Source organism: Anabas testudineus, chromosome 3, assembly GCF_900324465.2.
Source record: "Anabas testudineus chromosome 3, fAnaTes1.2, whole genome shotgun sequence".
In the NCBI taxonomy this organism is placed as follows: Eukaryota; Metazoa; Chordata; class Actinopteri; order Anabantiformes; family Anabantidae; genus Anabas; species Anabas testudineus.
In genome coordinates, this window is record NC_046612.1 from 16662628 (window position 1) to 16679283 (window position 16656).

General features: G+C 40.0%; 1 protein-coding gene across 1 annotated transcript in view; it reads right to left on the reverse strand.

The window, feature by feature from the left end:
* LOC113174490 (protein kinase C-binding protein NELL1) overlaps nt 1–16656 on the reverse strand; it is a 185261-nt gene that overhangs the window by 25013 nt on the left and 143592 nt on the right. Inside the window, exons 14-15 of the mRNA XM_026378542.1 lie at nt 16336–16458; nt 397–492 (exon numbers count right to left, since the gene is read on the reverse strand). Coding sequence (XP_026234327.1) covers nt 397–492; nt 16336–16458 — 219 coding nt within the window. The remainder of the gene's footprint in view (nt 1–396; nt 493–16335; nt 16459–16656) is intronic.

The following is a 16656-nucleotide window of genomic DNA, read 5'->3' on the forward strand; positions in this document are numbered from 1 at the left end:
AAGAAGAAAGAAAAGAATGAGGAGGATAACAAACAAGGAAATGAGAAGAAGAAAAGGAAAGGGGAGGATGAGGATAAAGAAGAATTAGCTGTCCTTTGCTATGGCTTTCCTGGGATCCTCAATCTCTGCAGTGTCCAATTTAAACACAGGGCTTTAGAGAAAGAGTGTGAAAATGTAAGTGTATGTGGGTGAGAGAGAGAGACAGAGAGAAAAAGTGAGAGAGAGAGGGAGAAAAGGTGAGAAACAAAAGGTAACTGTTGTGCTCTCAGACTGACCTAATGACCATGACCATCTGATGTCATTTCTGAGACTCGCTCCAGCTGTGCTTCAATTAGGAGGGAGCACTGAACAAATGGACAGGCGAGAGGTCAAGTGGGGCTTTCAAGTCTCTCTTACCTGTCTCACAGCGACGTCCTGTGAATCCTGAAGGACAGACACACGTGTTGGGAGATACACAGGTCCCTCCACTCCGACATCCCTCCTCACAGAAAGCTAAAAAGAGAAATTTATTAACTCAGTGTCCTAAATATTATAGCAGCAGCAGCAGCAGCACAAAAAGTTGTGAAGTGAAGGCATTACAAGGTGCAAAGTGGTTCCCCTGACTATTTTTAAAAGCACCGTTAACAGATCTGTGAGGAAACACTTGACACTTTTTGTCATTCACATGGGTTCATAAATAGTTTTTTATGTTTGTGTGTGTTTATGTGTGTGTCTGCGCTCAGGATGTGGAGTGCCACAGAGCACCCTGACAAAATATTATGACAAGAGCTGAAACGGCAATATTGTGCATCTGAAGAGGCACTTTCTCTGCAGCTTTATTACTAACATCACCTATTCCACATCTTAGGACTGTAAGCTGTAATATTTGTTGTATGGGTCAGCACTTTCATCAGAGCAGAGAGGGATAACGTTAACAGCTAACTGGTGAGGGAAGTATGACATTTTACACCAGGACACAAAATCAGACTTATAGAAAAAAAGGAAAGAAAGAAAAGAAATAGAAATTACTCCAGAATAATGATAGTGTTGCCGTCTGTCTACCCAGTGTGGGGATATACATGCTGGCCTTTTGTCATAAAACATTAGATTTACTGAATTTCCTGAATATAATGATCTAACTTAATATTATGACTCATCACTCAATATGACCTCTGTAATAAACATATAGTAGAATTAGCACCTTTCTGACAGTATTAACATAAACTAAGAAAGGACAAATGACTTTGTAAAAGTAGAATTCATGGCAGAGTTGTTGTACTGGATTACATTAGATTGTGTATGTAAACAATATCTAATAAAGTTGCCACAATGAGTATGTCACACACTGAGTGAATGTTAGTTCTACCCAAGATGCTGTTGTGTCATACAGGAAGAAATGTGATAAAATCCCAACATGTAGAAGTGGCACGAGTGCAGAAATACTCTAGTGCAAGTAGAATTACCACTTTTTAAAATGACTTTGAGTACAAAACTAGCAAAAGCAGTACAGCAAAAACAAACAAGCATACAAAAACAACGTATTTTAAATTAATTAAATTTGAATTGCATGTTATTTATAACCTATAGTAAGTGTGTCTAGTCCATCTATGTCCAACAAACTCTCAAAGGTAGAAATTATGGCAAAGAAAATGTAGATGACACATGATGACCATATTCCAAAAAAGATTTTCAGAACTTAATATACGTTATAATCAACATCTAGTTAGATAAAGATAAAGATAAGATAAAGATAAACTTTATTGTCATTGCAACATCGTACAACGAGATTAAGGGATGGCAGTAGATGTTTCTTGCATAGCTAGGTGTAATGGACAAAAATATTACAAACATAAACAAAAACACGAAAAAGCACTGACTGGAGGAGCACCAAGCCGCTGCAACACTGTGCGCCGCCATCTTGCCCTTAGGTATAGGGGATTAATACTACTTAAAGAAGGGAACAATCATAATCACAGTCAGCCACTCACACCCACCTCCTCCCCAAATTAAGCACCCTGTAGGAACCGAAGGTGCCACAGTCACTTAGTATTCCACTGAAGCAAACTGATTTTGCCCCAAAATATTCCAGTTATAAATACTGCTGTGGCCAAATCCATAAGGTATAAGCATACAGGCCATTATACTATTTTTGCTACTTGCAGAAGGCATATACTTTTTGCCACGCCTGAGGTCACTCAGCTGTGGATGAGGAGAATTTCAAAAAGTGGGAGGAAAACAGAACTCAAAGCCCAGTGCCCATAATTTAAGGTCACATTTGGTCTAATGGGGAATAATATTTTAATCTAAGGTCAAAATTTGACAGCTCATAATTGGTCCACCACCAGTCTGATGTAGATTAAATTTGGTTAGATTATGCATGCTGTTAATGATCACCTTCAGCACCACTGCATCATCTACAAGGTGACATTTCACTAAGGGCAAGCGTATATGTATGTTCAACTGTTTTGCTGCCTGATGCTGGAAGCAGGCCAGCAGTGAAATTCTGTGAATGTACAAGACATCAACATGTCTGAGACAAACACGCAAAAGAGGACGGGCAGGTGGTAGAGGAGAGCTGGCAGAGAAATGTTCTCTACAAAACACAAAAGAGTGAGTGTGCAGTTAGTGTAGTAGTTAGTCAGTGCTTAAAGCGAGGAGGATTAAAGCAAAAGGAGGGCAGCCTTAATTGAGCTTATTCCGAAATTACTTAGTTTTTCTCAATTTAATTAATTGATACAATTTGAAAGATGAGCCTTAAAGGGCTGAGTAATCTATTTCTAGCCACATACAGCACATATAGGGGATGCATATTTAATATCACTGTGTGCATAACGTATGTGCACGAGCTTGCCTCACTGTGGTTTATGAATCCAAAGACACACAATCTATCTATGTAAATTCTAACTCTGGTGTTTTAGAGAAAAAAAGTGCTAAATATACAAACTAATGCATAAGTGCAATAAATAAAGTCCCATGGCAGAAGCTATTAGAGCAATTCATTTGACTGGTTGCAGTGTTTAAGAAGTTCTATCAGGCCCTCATTAAGAGCTTGATTGCCTCTGTACTAATAAACCTCACACTTGAAAATTAATTACACTTATACTGACTAAATCTATCTCCAGCTCTAATTATCGTTTCACCATCATCAGCATAATGCCGCCTGCCTGTCGAACTAATGACTTCCAAAGATGGGGGGGGCTTCACTGGTGGTGGGTGTGGTGTATGGTTTATGACACACTCCCTATTCAATCAAAGGTGCAGGTGACCATTTTGTTGCCCAAAGGCAACCCCCCCCCCCCCCCCCCCCCCCGCCAACTTCCATCTGCACAGCACAAATGTAGACTTTAATAACACAATTCCTCTTTGTGTGTCTTGTATCAAGTCTTACAATATATATATATATATATATATATATTTATTTTTCTTCTTCGACTCCTCCCTCCACATTGTATTACTAGCACCACTGCTACAGTAACAGCATGTGCTGAGATGCGAGCAGGAGGCTGACCCCCTTTAGTGTAGTCCCTGTGACCTCCAGCTAAACTATCTCACTGCTTAACTGAGTCTGGTGCTGATTCGTGACTTCTTGAGACATGCTTATATCCACGGATTTGCTATTTGACTTTCCCATTATGGGCCTAGATTGCTTTCCAGTGGGTGGTGAGAATGGAATCATTCCACTCTGTGCCGTAGCTAACTGCCACATTCACGGTCGTTGCGTGTCCAAGGATCCATCTCCATCCATCGAAGAGATGAATTATCACAGGGAAAGACAATGGATATTACACGAATTCAAGTATTTGAAGAAAAATATGGACAGTAGAAAAGAAAGAAAAAAATCTTTGTAATTCTATGGTAGAATATAATTGAGCTAATAATTGGTATTTCATGGAGTATGGCATAGATCAGTCATATACTGTATGCATATACTATAAGACTCCTATTAATGAGCTCATCTCTAGCTGAAATTCAAATCCTAGGAGTTTCTAATGTAGTTTATATTTACCCCAACTTTGAATCAGATGACCGTGACAAGAGTCACTCATAACCCTGGTAAGAATCTGTAAAATTGTTTCACAGAACAAATAAACATCTTTCTACAAACTTTTATTCTTGGAGACTTTTTCAAGCAGCTTGTTTTAATCACTATGCTTCACACTTTGTTTTGTCCTGCACACCATATTTTGCATAATCACCACAGGAAGGCAAGAACAACACCCAAATCTCTTAGTTTAGAAAATCTGAAATGTTGGTTTTACTATGAATACATCAACTCACGTAACAAATCAATAACCTTGGGTTAACTTGGTGACCAATCTAGTGCTTACGGTTACCCTTAAAGGTCAGAATGCACTAGCAGGCCTGTGTTTATCTGTTGTTTTGCAGTTTTTCTGCCCTCTAGTGTTCACAGATTAATTAATACAGCTTTAAACATTAGCATGTCTTCTAACAGATGCTGTTGTCAGGAGGAGGGGGAGGATGTGCAATAAGACACATCACAGAGTGCTCCTGAACACAGAGGGGTATCTAGATAACAGACTTTTAACCCCTTCTTTCTGAGGAAGGAGGAGGCCCAGACTTTCTTTCCCTCTCTGCAGTGTTTGTACAGTATAATACTATATCTACATAGCTTCCTCAATAATGAATGCACAACGGCAAGCTGGAGTGCAGAGTTAGATCCACTGTCCAATGTCAGCCTACAAGAAAGAGCTGAGCAGGCCAGAAACCCAGCTCAGACAGAATGAACTCCAAACACATTTACTCATATAAATGCCTCACTTTGTTATGCATCGGAGTAGAGGCAGTTCACCCTTGGCTGTACTCTCTGTTGGGCATTTACTGAACATCACAGATAATGACTGCACTTACAAGACAATAAGGACTCGGGCCAGGCGGTCGGCATGGATTAAAGACGCATTAAAGAAGATTTTTACTGCCATAAAGTATCTACAGAGGGTTGAAAGGATGGTTGATCAATACTGCTGACATGACAATTAATTCCGTCAGGTGCTTCTGGAGATTTTTCACTCTGGAGAGCAACTGCAAAAAAGGGGGAAATAAGTATAGTGACATATTGTAACCCCTTTACCACCATTCAGCCTCTTTTAGAAAATGTTTGGCTTCATATGAGTTACTTTCTTTACTTCTTTCTTTAAGTTTGTCAAAAGAAACTGCAAATAAAAGTTATTATTTGATTCTCAATTCTTTAATTACTCTCATATAATATTTTACCACCATAAGACATGTAAAGAAAAACGGTTTTCATTAATGTGTGTTAACATGTCATTAACATAGTACTCAAGTAAGGAAAGTTTATTGATGTAGGACCCTATCAGAAGTGAAGAAGAAGTGCTTTACAATACGAGGTAAAAAGAAAGACACACTGGGCCTAATATAATATGACATAAAAGAAACAAATGGATAAAAACAACCACTCCCCACAGGACAGTCCAAACTGTCTTAAAACTGATTTTAAAGGCGTTGACAGTCCTGATGTCCAGGTGTTATGATGCCCGTCAGCCCTGGCTAATGTGTTCTTTAAACTAAGCCAGCAGTGAACTGCAATGACCATAATTCATTCCCCCTATACTCTATCTGTAGTGTGCAGAGAGGCTGTTTGAAATGTCGACCCCGTAACAAGATGACTGAACTAACACAGAGGCGCCATTAGCGTATGTTAGACATGGAGACTGAAAAACAAGAGCAAACTGACAAGCAGATTTGTTTCTGTGCCACATTTTCTAGATGTAAAACAGCTGTCAGTGTTTAAATGGTCCTCTGAGATTCTTGCTTTCACTTTAAAAGCATTCTGCATGTTTTTCTCTAGCCATTACATTTTAGGCAGCAAAATACCAACACATTTTCTGGTCTTCATAGTTATCTGTTACTACACAGCCTCACTTAAAATGCCACTTTAAAAATCAGAAGATTGCCGTCCTGAGAGTTAGACTGATCCCTTAAAAGCATGTTCTATAATCCTAATCCAAAGTCACACTTTTATAAATATCCAGTGGTAAGAAGCTGCGTTGAAAGACTTTCTAGTGCTTTATGTTACACTGCTTTGCCTCGCATGCATGGTGATTCTTGAGCCGTGTATTCAGATTAACAGTCCAGGACTTTGGCCTTGGTTAAGGTAATAGAGGCGAATTTCCTTTGTCAAATTTATTCAACTGACAAGAAACTCTAAATCTACGAATATGTTATGGGTGCTGTGTAGGCGAGAGTATCTTTATAGATTCATTTGCTGCACATTATTGAAATTTTGGCCAGTTGGAGGCCAAATGAAGCTGAAGTTTGGATTTGGGAATATCTTAGCAGGACGCTATGAATAAATAAGAACAAAACAACCCGGAGCAAAATAGTTCTCTTTGTTGGGAAGTTTTGTGTGTTTTGGTATTTTTGTAATAAAAAAAAAATCGAGTGCACAACAACTGAATATAAAGATTTTAAAAAAGTAATAATAATAAACTTAGAACTTTTCTTTTTGACCAAATCAGTGTGTGGCAGACATTAGCTGGCGGTTCACGCCACGTCTGGACGATATTATCTATTTTCATCTGTGGAAGAGCTGTGGGGGCATGAACCTATCAGAGCAGCGAGGGGGGGAGGAGCAGGATCGCCGTTGGCAGCTGGATGTGAGGAGCTTCCATAACAGAGGGCGGTGCATGATGAGCGACTACCTCTATCTGAATTGATTACTAAGACACACATATGTAGGCAGCTGACGCCACTGTTTTCTCCCGCCTCTGCTGTTTCCCTGATAAGATGAAACTTACTGCTGAGAGGCGAGATGCTGTGGTGGAATTACCCATGACCCATGCCGCTGGAATCTGGAAGAGGGATATGCATCGCATTGAGTCATGATGTGAATTTGATTTCCTCGGGAAGATTGTGTTGAAAAGATGTCACTTGTTGGTTCAGAGTGGTAATCCTACCCCCCCCAACCCCCCAATCGGTTTTTCCTTACATTCAAGTTTGCCACTTCTACTCAAAAGGGAACATATTTAGTTATATTCTTCTACATGAATGAAGCATATGATCAAAATGGTTTGTCCACTAAAAATGCAAAGAGCTGGAATAAAGAAACATTAGACTTGTTTAATTGTTTAGGGAAGTCATTACAATCGCTTCATATCACAGACACTGGCTCAATCCTCGACCTGTGGTGACCTACGGATAAACTCATTTTGATAGGAATAAGAACCAAGTCTCAAAAGCGTTTAACATTTTGACTGACTGATATATTTGTCTCTGTCGTCCTGACAGACAGCACACGAAAGAGATCGGGGGTTAAGAAGTGAGAAATAGACGGATGATAAGATAGGAACAGGAGACAGGAAAGACGATGGAAGTGACGGCTGAGAAATCTCCATTCAAAGAGTCTGCAGATGAGATGGGGATGTCAAGTGGATGTGGATATGCCCATGTGTACGAGTGTGTATGCTGTATTAAGTCTCATTCAGGTGGCCAGCAGCTGGCATTAAAGTGAGGAGAATGGAGATGGATGCTGCTTTAACATCTCAAATGGACAAATGTACTGGACACATTTCTGTCCCTTCCTTTTTTTTCCCAGCTGCTTTTCTGGTGTTAAATTAATGTCTCTAATGTTTGAGTCTTTGTGTGTGTGTGTGTGTGTGTGGCCCTTCAAATTTCCTGCTTGGCAGAAACATAGCACTAATTAGCCAAAGAAAGCTGGATATCAGATTCTAATGAACACCAACTAAAGCATGCCCAGCATCACCTTGCCACACCACACACACACACACACACAAATCATGGATCTATACACAGCAGATATCATCGTCTGTACTGATGTGATACTGCTGCTTTTCTCTCTGTGTGCCTTTGTTCAAGTGTTTTTATTGATATGAACGCAGAATTAATAGATAAAGTCATATCCTGACTGTGACAGGAACTCAGACAATGTCACAATAACAACAATGACAACAACAACAATAGGTCGATAACAAATTTATAAAGCGACAAATGATTCATGTCTCTGCCTCTGTGTGCGTCGTCATGGTGGAGGGCTGAAATGTTTGATTAGGTGATACTAATAATGTTCATTTTCCTGTTGTTCAGAATGCATAGAAGAAGGAGCCTTGTGTTTTCACTGCATATTTAAATTGCTCAATTTATGTGTGACCTACACTTGACTTATCGGTGAAGATTCTCACTTGATAAATGCACAGTATCATGTCTTTGTGTTCAGGTTTGATTGAAGCAATAGGAGAAGGGGGTCTAATTCAGCTTATGCCTGATGTACTGAATGTTATTTAAGCCCTTGCTCTAACACTATACCCGCATTCCACCTTAAAAGGCATTTTTCTATTTATTCTACCTGTGTATCTGTTATTTGTGTGTATGTGCAGCCTGCAGCGTCCCATAAATCAGTCAGGGCCCACAGATTTGAACTAAAGTGCTTTGGAGCCTGGTGCCTGTGGGCTTTGTGCTTTTCAATCCCAGTTGAAACCCCATACGTGTTTGAAAACACGATGGGTTGTAGCAGGCGAATTTCTTTATGCTATTAGTGCAGATTGCAAATTAAATTCTGTGTAAGTCAGGGAACGATGAGGGTAACACACCTGGTTCAGAGCAAGATTTGTTGTTTTTGATTTTTCAGTTGATTGGTTAAGGGAGAAAGCATCTAGAGAAATTAAACTAATACGAGATTATAAGTACAGCACTACCAACAGATAAACAAATGTATTATTAATCATCTACACACACATTACTTAGGTTTGCATTAGGAAAAGAAGAATGGGATGGATGGCTGAGTCACAAAACCAAACTATCCACCCCACTGACGTTCCAGTCCAGTCCAAATCAGGTGGTAAAAACCAATGTTGAATGATCATGTGTTTATTATTGTAACCATGATGCTGAAAGTCTTGTAACATTAAGGAAGTCCTTACTCTAAAACCTAACCACAATCTTTATTAACCTGAACTATGTAGATTTTGTGCCTTAACCCAACCTAAAACTTGATTGTTACACAGTCATAACCCTGTGTTTATGATATTTCCAAGACAAGGAAAGTCCAGAACACCATATTGGTGCTTTTTAAAGAGATGCCTCCCGCCATAGGTCCACCTTTTTGCTGTATTTCAAGAGATGCCTGCCAGCTGCTATCAGGGTGCAAATTCAACAGACACCTGCTGGAGCTCTCTTTGAAGAGATGTTGCTAGTCATGTGAAAGAGTAGAGAACTAATGACCTTTATGGGCATCTTGGTTGAAGGATTTGTTAGAGTGGATGATCTAATTTAATGCATTCAGCCAACTCTCCTTCTGCTGTCTCACATTTATGCTATAGAGAAAAATCAGGAGTGGATTTTAGAGAGGCAGCAAGAAAGAGGGAAAAAGCATAATAAAAAGGTAATAATACCAAACAATGATAGGATGCGCCAAGAAAAGCAAACTAGACACACTGATAACAATTCATTTTAACTCGGAGAGAGTGGTCTTCAAACACATTCCTCAATAGACTCCTCCTGAGCAGCTGTCAAGCCATTAAACACATACATGCACATGAACCCACTGTTTCTTTCTCCAAAGACTGAGAATATAACAACACCAGAGCTCTTTTTATTATTTTGAGCTAAGTGTAAATCTCAAATCCAAGTGGAATGTCAAGACTTGAAAAGAAACCAAGTGCACATAGTATTTTAGGTTTCTGAATGTCAATAATACAAAAAAAGCTGTGTTAGTGTATATTCAAAGATCATGTCTCAGTGATGCCCAAACCTCTGCTAAGTATACTCCTGTGACTCAAGTACTGAATTACTCTTGTCCATTTCAACAGCTTTGAACAGTGCTAATTAGAAAATATCGCTGTAGTACGATTAATACTGTAAGTGGAAACGTTGCTATTGTAGCAAGGACTAGAATCTGTGTACTTTCCTTCCTCTTTGTACCACATTGTATCATTGGCAGGCATCTCCATGATAAACAGAAAGTATTCTATTCACATATTTAATACTGTTGAATATCACTTACACGAGGCTGATGAAAGACAAAAAAACACACCACAGAGAAGCTAGAATGAGGACAGCATGCTAGATTTTGCCTGGTGCATTAAATTACGTTACAAGAGTGCATCTGATAGAGCTGAACATAAGAGAGGAATTTTCTTTTTACTGCACAGCAGCTACATCTAACAGCAGGGTACAGACTAGAATAATTGCCTGAAATGATAATTGCTACAAAGCTTCAAAAATAAGTAGCCTTTTTTTTTTCCTTGGTACATTTTTTTTTCTACATTTGCAATTAATCATAGCTTTAGATACTTTGGTTTCCACCCAATTAAATGTTGTAAAACACTGTGCCCTCTAGCACATAACTACACAGCAGAGAAACCGCTAAACGTGTTGTTCCTATCAAAAACGGGATGAAGGGGAGCAATAATTATGTAAACAGAAAATTAAATGCTTCAGACTTGTATGGGAAATGAGGGCCCCTCCCTGCAGGGAAACACCTCCCCTCCCTCTACCTCTCAGAATACATTAGTCTGGGTTTCACTCCTCGGTGTTAGCTGGTTGCAACATGGTTCCTCTGTGATTAGCTCTGATTGCAAGATGAGAAAAGCCCGAGTCAATGCCTTTGTCCTCTGTACCGCTGTTTAGACTCACTGCTCAAATCCTCTCTATTTAAAACCCCTTTGTCTGTACAAACCAGTCCTACAGAATGAAACGGACCATTAACAAGATTAGCTCACTCATTCTGTTCCTGACAAAGGCTCTGCAATAGGCTACTGATCATTAGGCTGGCAGCAGGAACAATGCTGATCTATAATCTTATGCTGTGCTCCGATTGAACTATTGTGGGCCGTTTATTGTGCTCTGAGGGAGATGACATATTGGTGCTGTAGCCTTTTTCCTCCCTGAGAGAATTGCAATAGAAGAGGAGGGGGGGCGAGTGGTATGGGGCAAGAAAAGGCAGGAAGAAAGACTAAGTCAAGGTAGAGAGAGTCTTAACCCCTCATTTCTTCTCACTTCCAGTCAGCCCAGACAATCAATAGCAGTAAAATGGGCTCTTGAGATGGAGGCTTTTCTTTATGTGCCCCTGCAATCATCAGGCAAGGGCCAGCTGCAGGCCTTCTAAGAGCAGGGGACTTCACAGTCATGAGGTTAAATTTGGAAATACATACAGTATGTGATTAACAAGCTGGGTTTTTCCAGTATTGTTGTGTGTAAAATGTTATATTGAAAATTAAACTCACTGTCTTAAATTGTGTTTTTTAAACAGTGTTTTTAAACTAAAGCCACAATAAGGCTGAACAGTGCGAACCTCTACAACAGCAGCGCTTCTCCACCTATTGTGTGTTTGCATACTATCGGTGGCAGGCAAATCTATTGTGTTGTCCACGGTCAAAGAATGAGCATGGCATGCAGTTACAACAGTCCTAGCCATAATTACTCTCCAGTAATAAAACTAAGATGTGAGGCACAACCACCACACAGTCTGTGAGAAAGCAGAACTAGCAGACTGACTGATTGTGACAAATGTGTCTGGCTTCGCTGAGCCTCCCGAGATCACTGAGGCAAAGATCCAGCCAGAGAGTAGAAGAATTGCTCCGCTGAGAGCCACGTTGAAGCCACATTACACGTTCGTTACAGTAGCCTATCAGGGGAAATCTAATAAGTTCACCCTCATAGGAATCCTCTGGTGCCCAACAAATCAAATCCTTACGGGTGAGCATAGACTATCATGATGTTTAGGGCTGTATATAATAGAGGGGAAAGGTAGAGTAGATGCAAATATCGCTCAGTTAAAAAGAATTCCTCTGACAAAAGTTTTGTTGTAGACTTATTAGTATTTGTCAGTATTTTTTAAAGGTGCAAAAATCAGTATTTTTATAATTGATTGATTGAATATGAGGGTAATTTGTAGTGACAAACACACATATAATTAACACCACTTCCCCGAAGCTCCATAGAATATTTCAGCCGATAGTTTTAGTTCACAGCTTCATTGTTTTGGTGAAGTAGTGTTGCTCTCATCAGCCTCTTGTTTAGCTTCAGCAGCTGTTTTCAGAGAAAGGTTCTAACAAATCAACTGCACCACATTTATCCAGCATTAAAAAAGACAAAGAAAATGACTAGTGCTGAAGAATCCTATTTTCTATCTGGAGCTTGTATAGAGAATAAAACAAAGCTAGAAGGAGGGTGAATACTGGAGTTATATTTGCCAGAAACATAACTGTGGATACTAATTTGGTCCCTTGTTGGCTAAGTCCATCATGGGTAGGTGATGATTTTCTTGCTTAACAGGGAAACTAAGGTAGAGTTGCTTTAGTTCACCAACAATTAAACACATCTGAATGCTTTGCAGAATAAACAGGCACAAATTTGTACACCCACAGACTGTGCAATGTAATTAAAGTAGATTACAGACAAAGGTCCAGTGACCTCTCACTACAGGGGTTGTTTAAAAGCATTCAGCATTGAGTAAATGGAAAAAAGAAAGTGCCAGATTAGGCAGAGGACACACTTTACAAAAAAAGCACTAAGATGCATAAATTATAACTTAATGAAATCTCAGAACAAGGATCAGAGAGATGGTACTCTCTGCAAACAAAACACAAACAGTATTGGATGTTTAGAGCATGCAAATCTACATCTGTAGCTGCCCTTGTCCTCCTCAGAGTCACAAATTATACCTCTGCTAATAAAATGCTCTCTTGTTGCAATCCAGAGTATAGCAGTGGACTTTGAAAAAAAGTTTTCTTTCCTGGAGAATAAGCCCTGTCACTCACGGGCGCTCATCACCTGTTCAGCTTTTAGCCAGTCAACTTAATCACAGAAACCAGATTTAGCCCTGTCTACTATGGACTCATTGCTTAAGGCTGGCTAAACACACTTTTTTTTGGTTTATTATCATTAGCAGGAAAAGGCTGAGGAGCTGCCGTTGCATTCAGACTAATTCCCTTATTCCTCAGAGGGCCGTAGTGATGTATGGGAGAAATGAGATGGGAGGCACAGGTCGATTGGCCAACACTGTCGCCATCACACAGTAATGAGATCTCAGGGGGAGGGGAAAATAGAGGCCAATTCCTCTAACTCTCTGCCTGCACAATATTAATTGGCCAAAATAGGATAGGTAAAATACAGGAAGTTTTAATGAAATGATTAAAAAGTATAAAATTTCATCACCTGCTTCTGACAAATACCATCAGTGATTAAGACTGAGACAGTCATGTGGTCTCCGTACATAAGCTGACTCATTCGCTACTCAATATGGTGAAAAATATGTGGATGTTCTTGTCTACAGACAGTGGTAAGATAACATAAACAATGAATTAACTATGTCGGTGAAGATTCTCAGTCATCCAGGTGAAGTTATCTTGTGTCATGGCAACTGGTCTTTCCTCTTGTTGGGTCAAAACGTTTCATTACTCATCCCAGTAGCTTTATCAGTGTGAAGATAGTTGGTTAGAGACCACAAAATTTATGCTCCAGGTTGGTTTCACCTCACCCCTTGGCCTGAGGTTAGGCGAAACAATGGAAGGGGAGGTTGTGAAGGATGTAACACACACTTCTGCCAACCCCTCTTATCCCCTAAAGTGGATCATTAGGTGTGTCCAACCATGTGCAGGTGTGAATTGGGCCTCATCTTTCATCTCATCTTTCTTGCATCGATCCTCAGAAAGATGAAGCCCAATTCACATCTGCACCAAGAAGCTACTTGGATGAGTAGTGAAACATTTCGAGCCAACAAGAGGAAAGACCAGTTGCCATGACTCAACTTCCAGATGATGAATGATCTAATAAAAACATTATTGTTTTGTCTATGTCCATAATGTATACAACTGTCACCTGATCCAGGTAATCAGCAGGGGCAGTTGGAAAACAAGCAGGACAGTGGGCCTTGAGGACCAAAGTTGGGGACCAGTAATACAGGGTATCTCAGGTTCCAGCAAAACTGTATGTGGCTGTCACCATGTCTTAGCACAATGTTTAGTAATTTCTATCCATTTACTTTCCATGTTTCATTTAATTTTATTAAAGTTTGTGACATTTGACCCATTAGCTGTTCCGTTCCACAATTTGCACATTGACCATCACTTCTACATGAAAAATTAGCAGGTAGTGTGACAGTCACGTGCTGCATATCATTTTCAAGTGTGTGTGTGTGTGTGGCCTGGAGACAATCCAGAGGCAGAAATGATGCAGAAGACACTTTGCAAATTGCACTGATCTCTCCCCAGACCTGCCTCCCACCTGCTGCCCTGGTGAGTGCAGGGTGAGTGCAGTTGAACATGCATTCTTCTTTTCCTCTCATTTTCTCTCCCTGCACCTTCTCTGCATCCATTACATACACAAACACACACACATCCACAGCTGCATATGACACACCGTCCCTCCGTAATCATCGGTATGACTGACAAGCTTTCCTCTGTCCTGTCTTTCTAATTGCAACATTATTAGTTGTCACGGTAATGAGCAGCAGTGCATTTACAGAACATGACTTAATGAGTGGGAAATCATTGTGGAACATGGCAGGAGGGTCAGATTGACCATGTTTTAATTTTACGTCTGTTAAATAAGTTAAAAGATGTTCTACATATCCCAGAAGGCACTCAGCCACCAATCAGATATAGCTTGTAAACTTAAGTTTAGAGTTTCACTGACTTTTTAAGCAATTTTTTTGAGTTATTAGAACAGCATTAATGCAGCAGGTATTAGAAAATTAAAATAAGTCCACACCAATGAAAAAAAATAACAGAAATGGCAGCCTCTGTTGTTCAGAGCGGAATCTGTGGCTGATGTGAAGGAGCAGTCTCGTCTGGCTGTTGGCTCCTTTACAGTGACGGACATCATATGATGCAACATATTTTACGTCAGGTTTACTAAGATCCTGTTTCCGTAGTTTGGAAACTCAAAGCCTAACAAACATTAATGGGACTTCCATATACCGTATTGGACCACAGCCAAACATCCTATAAGCACACAGCCATGAAAATGAAAACTTTTTGTAAGCTGATGGGATATATTTATTTATTTACAAATTAAGCCCTAGACCCAAGTGGGGCTGCATGTAAAACTTCTACTGTTACATTTTAGAGTTGTGGTATTGAATGCTTGGCATGCTTCTTGTTCGTGTTATTTTAAATTGTCTTTTGGGCAAAACAGAGCATATATTTTCAATACAAAAACATTGCCATCATATAAAAGGTCACTTTAAAACATGATTCATTTAGAGTGTACATGTGAGCTGTTGTAGCATATCTACACAGGGCCACTCCCCTTGAATTGAAAATCGTTTCGGTATAATAAAAGAGTCACTGTTGTTGCATAAAATAAACAGCATTGACTGCTTTTAGTCAATTACATGTGCTCAGAGAGTTTATTAAAGATGCCATTTCTCAACTGGCCAGCCAGTGAAATCGGTCAATTCAGAATAAAACCCAGAGTTTATCGTCAAGACACCTTCATTGATTGTGACAAGCCACTGAAACCGGCTAACAAGTCTCAAGGTTGCACAATTGTGGCAGGATAGCAACTATTAAAGCTCACTTTGCATGCCAAGAGACCTAATTATTCAGAGTTTGAATAATTTGAAACCATTATATTTTGTCAAGACATTGTGAAGAATCTGTTTGAACTACTGACATTAGTTACCAGCAGCGATGATAGAATAGATATATTATATATACACCTACCTACACTATACTATACTATACTATACACATTTTACATACTTATTGGCACTCAAGTGTGAAATATTTCAAATGTTTATAAATGAAGGTGAACAGCTTCAGGTTATTCAATCATCAAACAAGTGTTCTTACTGTGCTATGCTGAGTAACCCTCACTGCATTCATTCATTTTCTTTGATTGAGGCACTTTTCCACTTTTTATAACGTTTTCATTTTCTGAAGATTACAGCACACAACGCACAAGAGCTTCGGCTATTAAGTTGGAGCACACGCTAAAGGTCCATGCAGCCGGCTGAATTGAGGCTTTTATAAAGAGATTATATTCTTTTTATACTGGCCTACAGTATGTTGCTCCGCCGTTATATGCGACTGCACAGACGATACAAAAACATTTCCATTCTCTTTCCTCCCTTCATCTCTAGAATCAACGAGGCAAGAAGAGGCAGGTCAACAGGGAGCGGGATGAAGAGCGAGGGAGGGGAGCCACACTTGTGGAAAAAGAGGTTGAAACCGGTCCAGAATCAATTTTCATCATCTCTGCAGCAGCTGCTGTCTGGTTAGGTGATGTAAAGGAGGCTGAACCAGACTGACCATGATGTTATGGAGCAGAGGATCAGGCACCATCAGAGGATGTGTGGGACGGTTTGGGTCTGCACCTTGTGTGTATCTAGAAGGCTGTTTCAAGGCAGGAACTTACCTCTGCAGATGGTGCCATTGCCCACGTAGCCGGGCTTGCAGGTACACAGGTGTCCTCTGATGGTGTTGGTGCAGATGGCGTTCTCATCACACAAATTTTGCCCGCTGGCGCACTCATCGTGCTCTGAGGGAGAGATAAGAAGAAAGACTCCACAATCAGAGTAGTTGTGTGTGTGTGTGTGTGTGTGTGTGTGTGTGTGTGTAGTGTGAAAGATGGGATGAGGAGGGATGGGGAGGAGGGGTTGTTGCTGGAAAATTGCTCATTTCTTTTTGAGACGAGCAGCCATGAAAACACAGCCAACAAAAGAAGCAACAAGCTAGT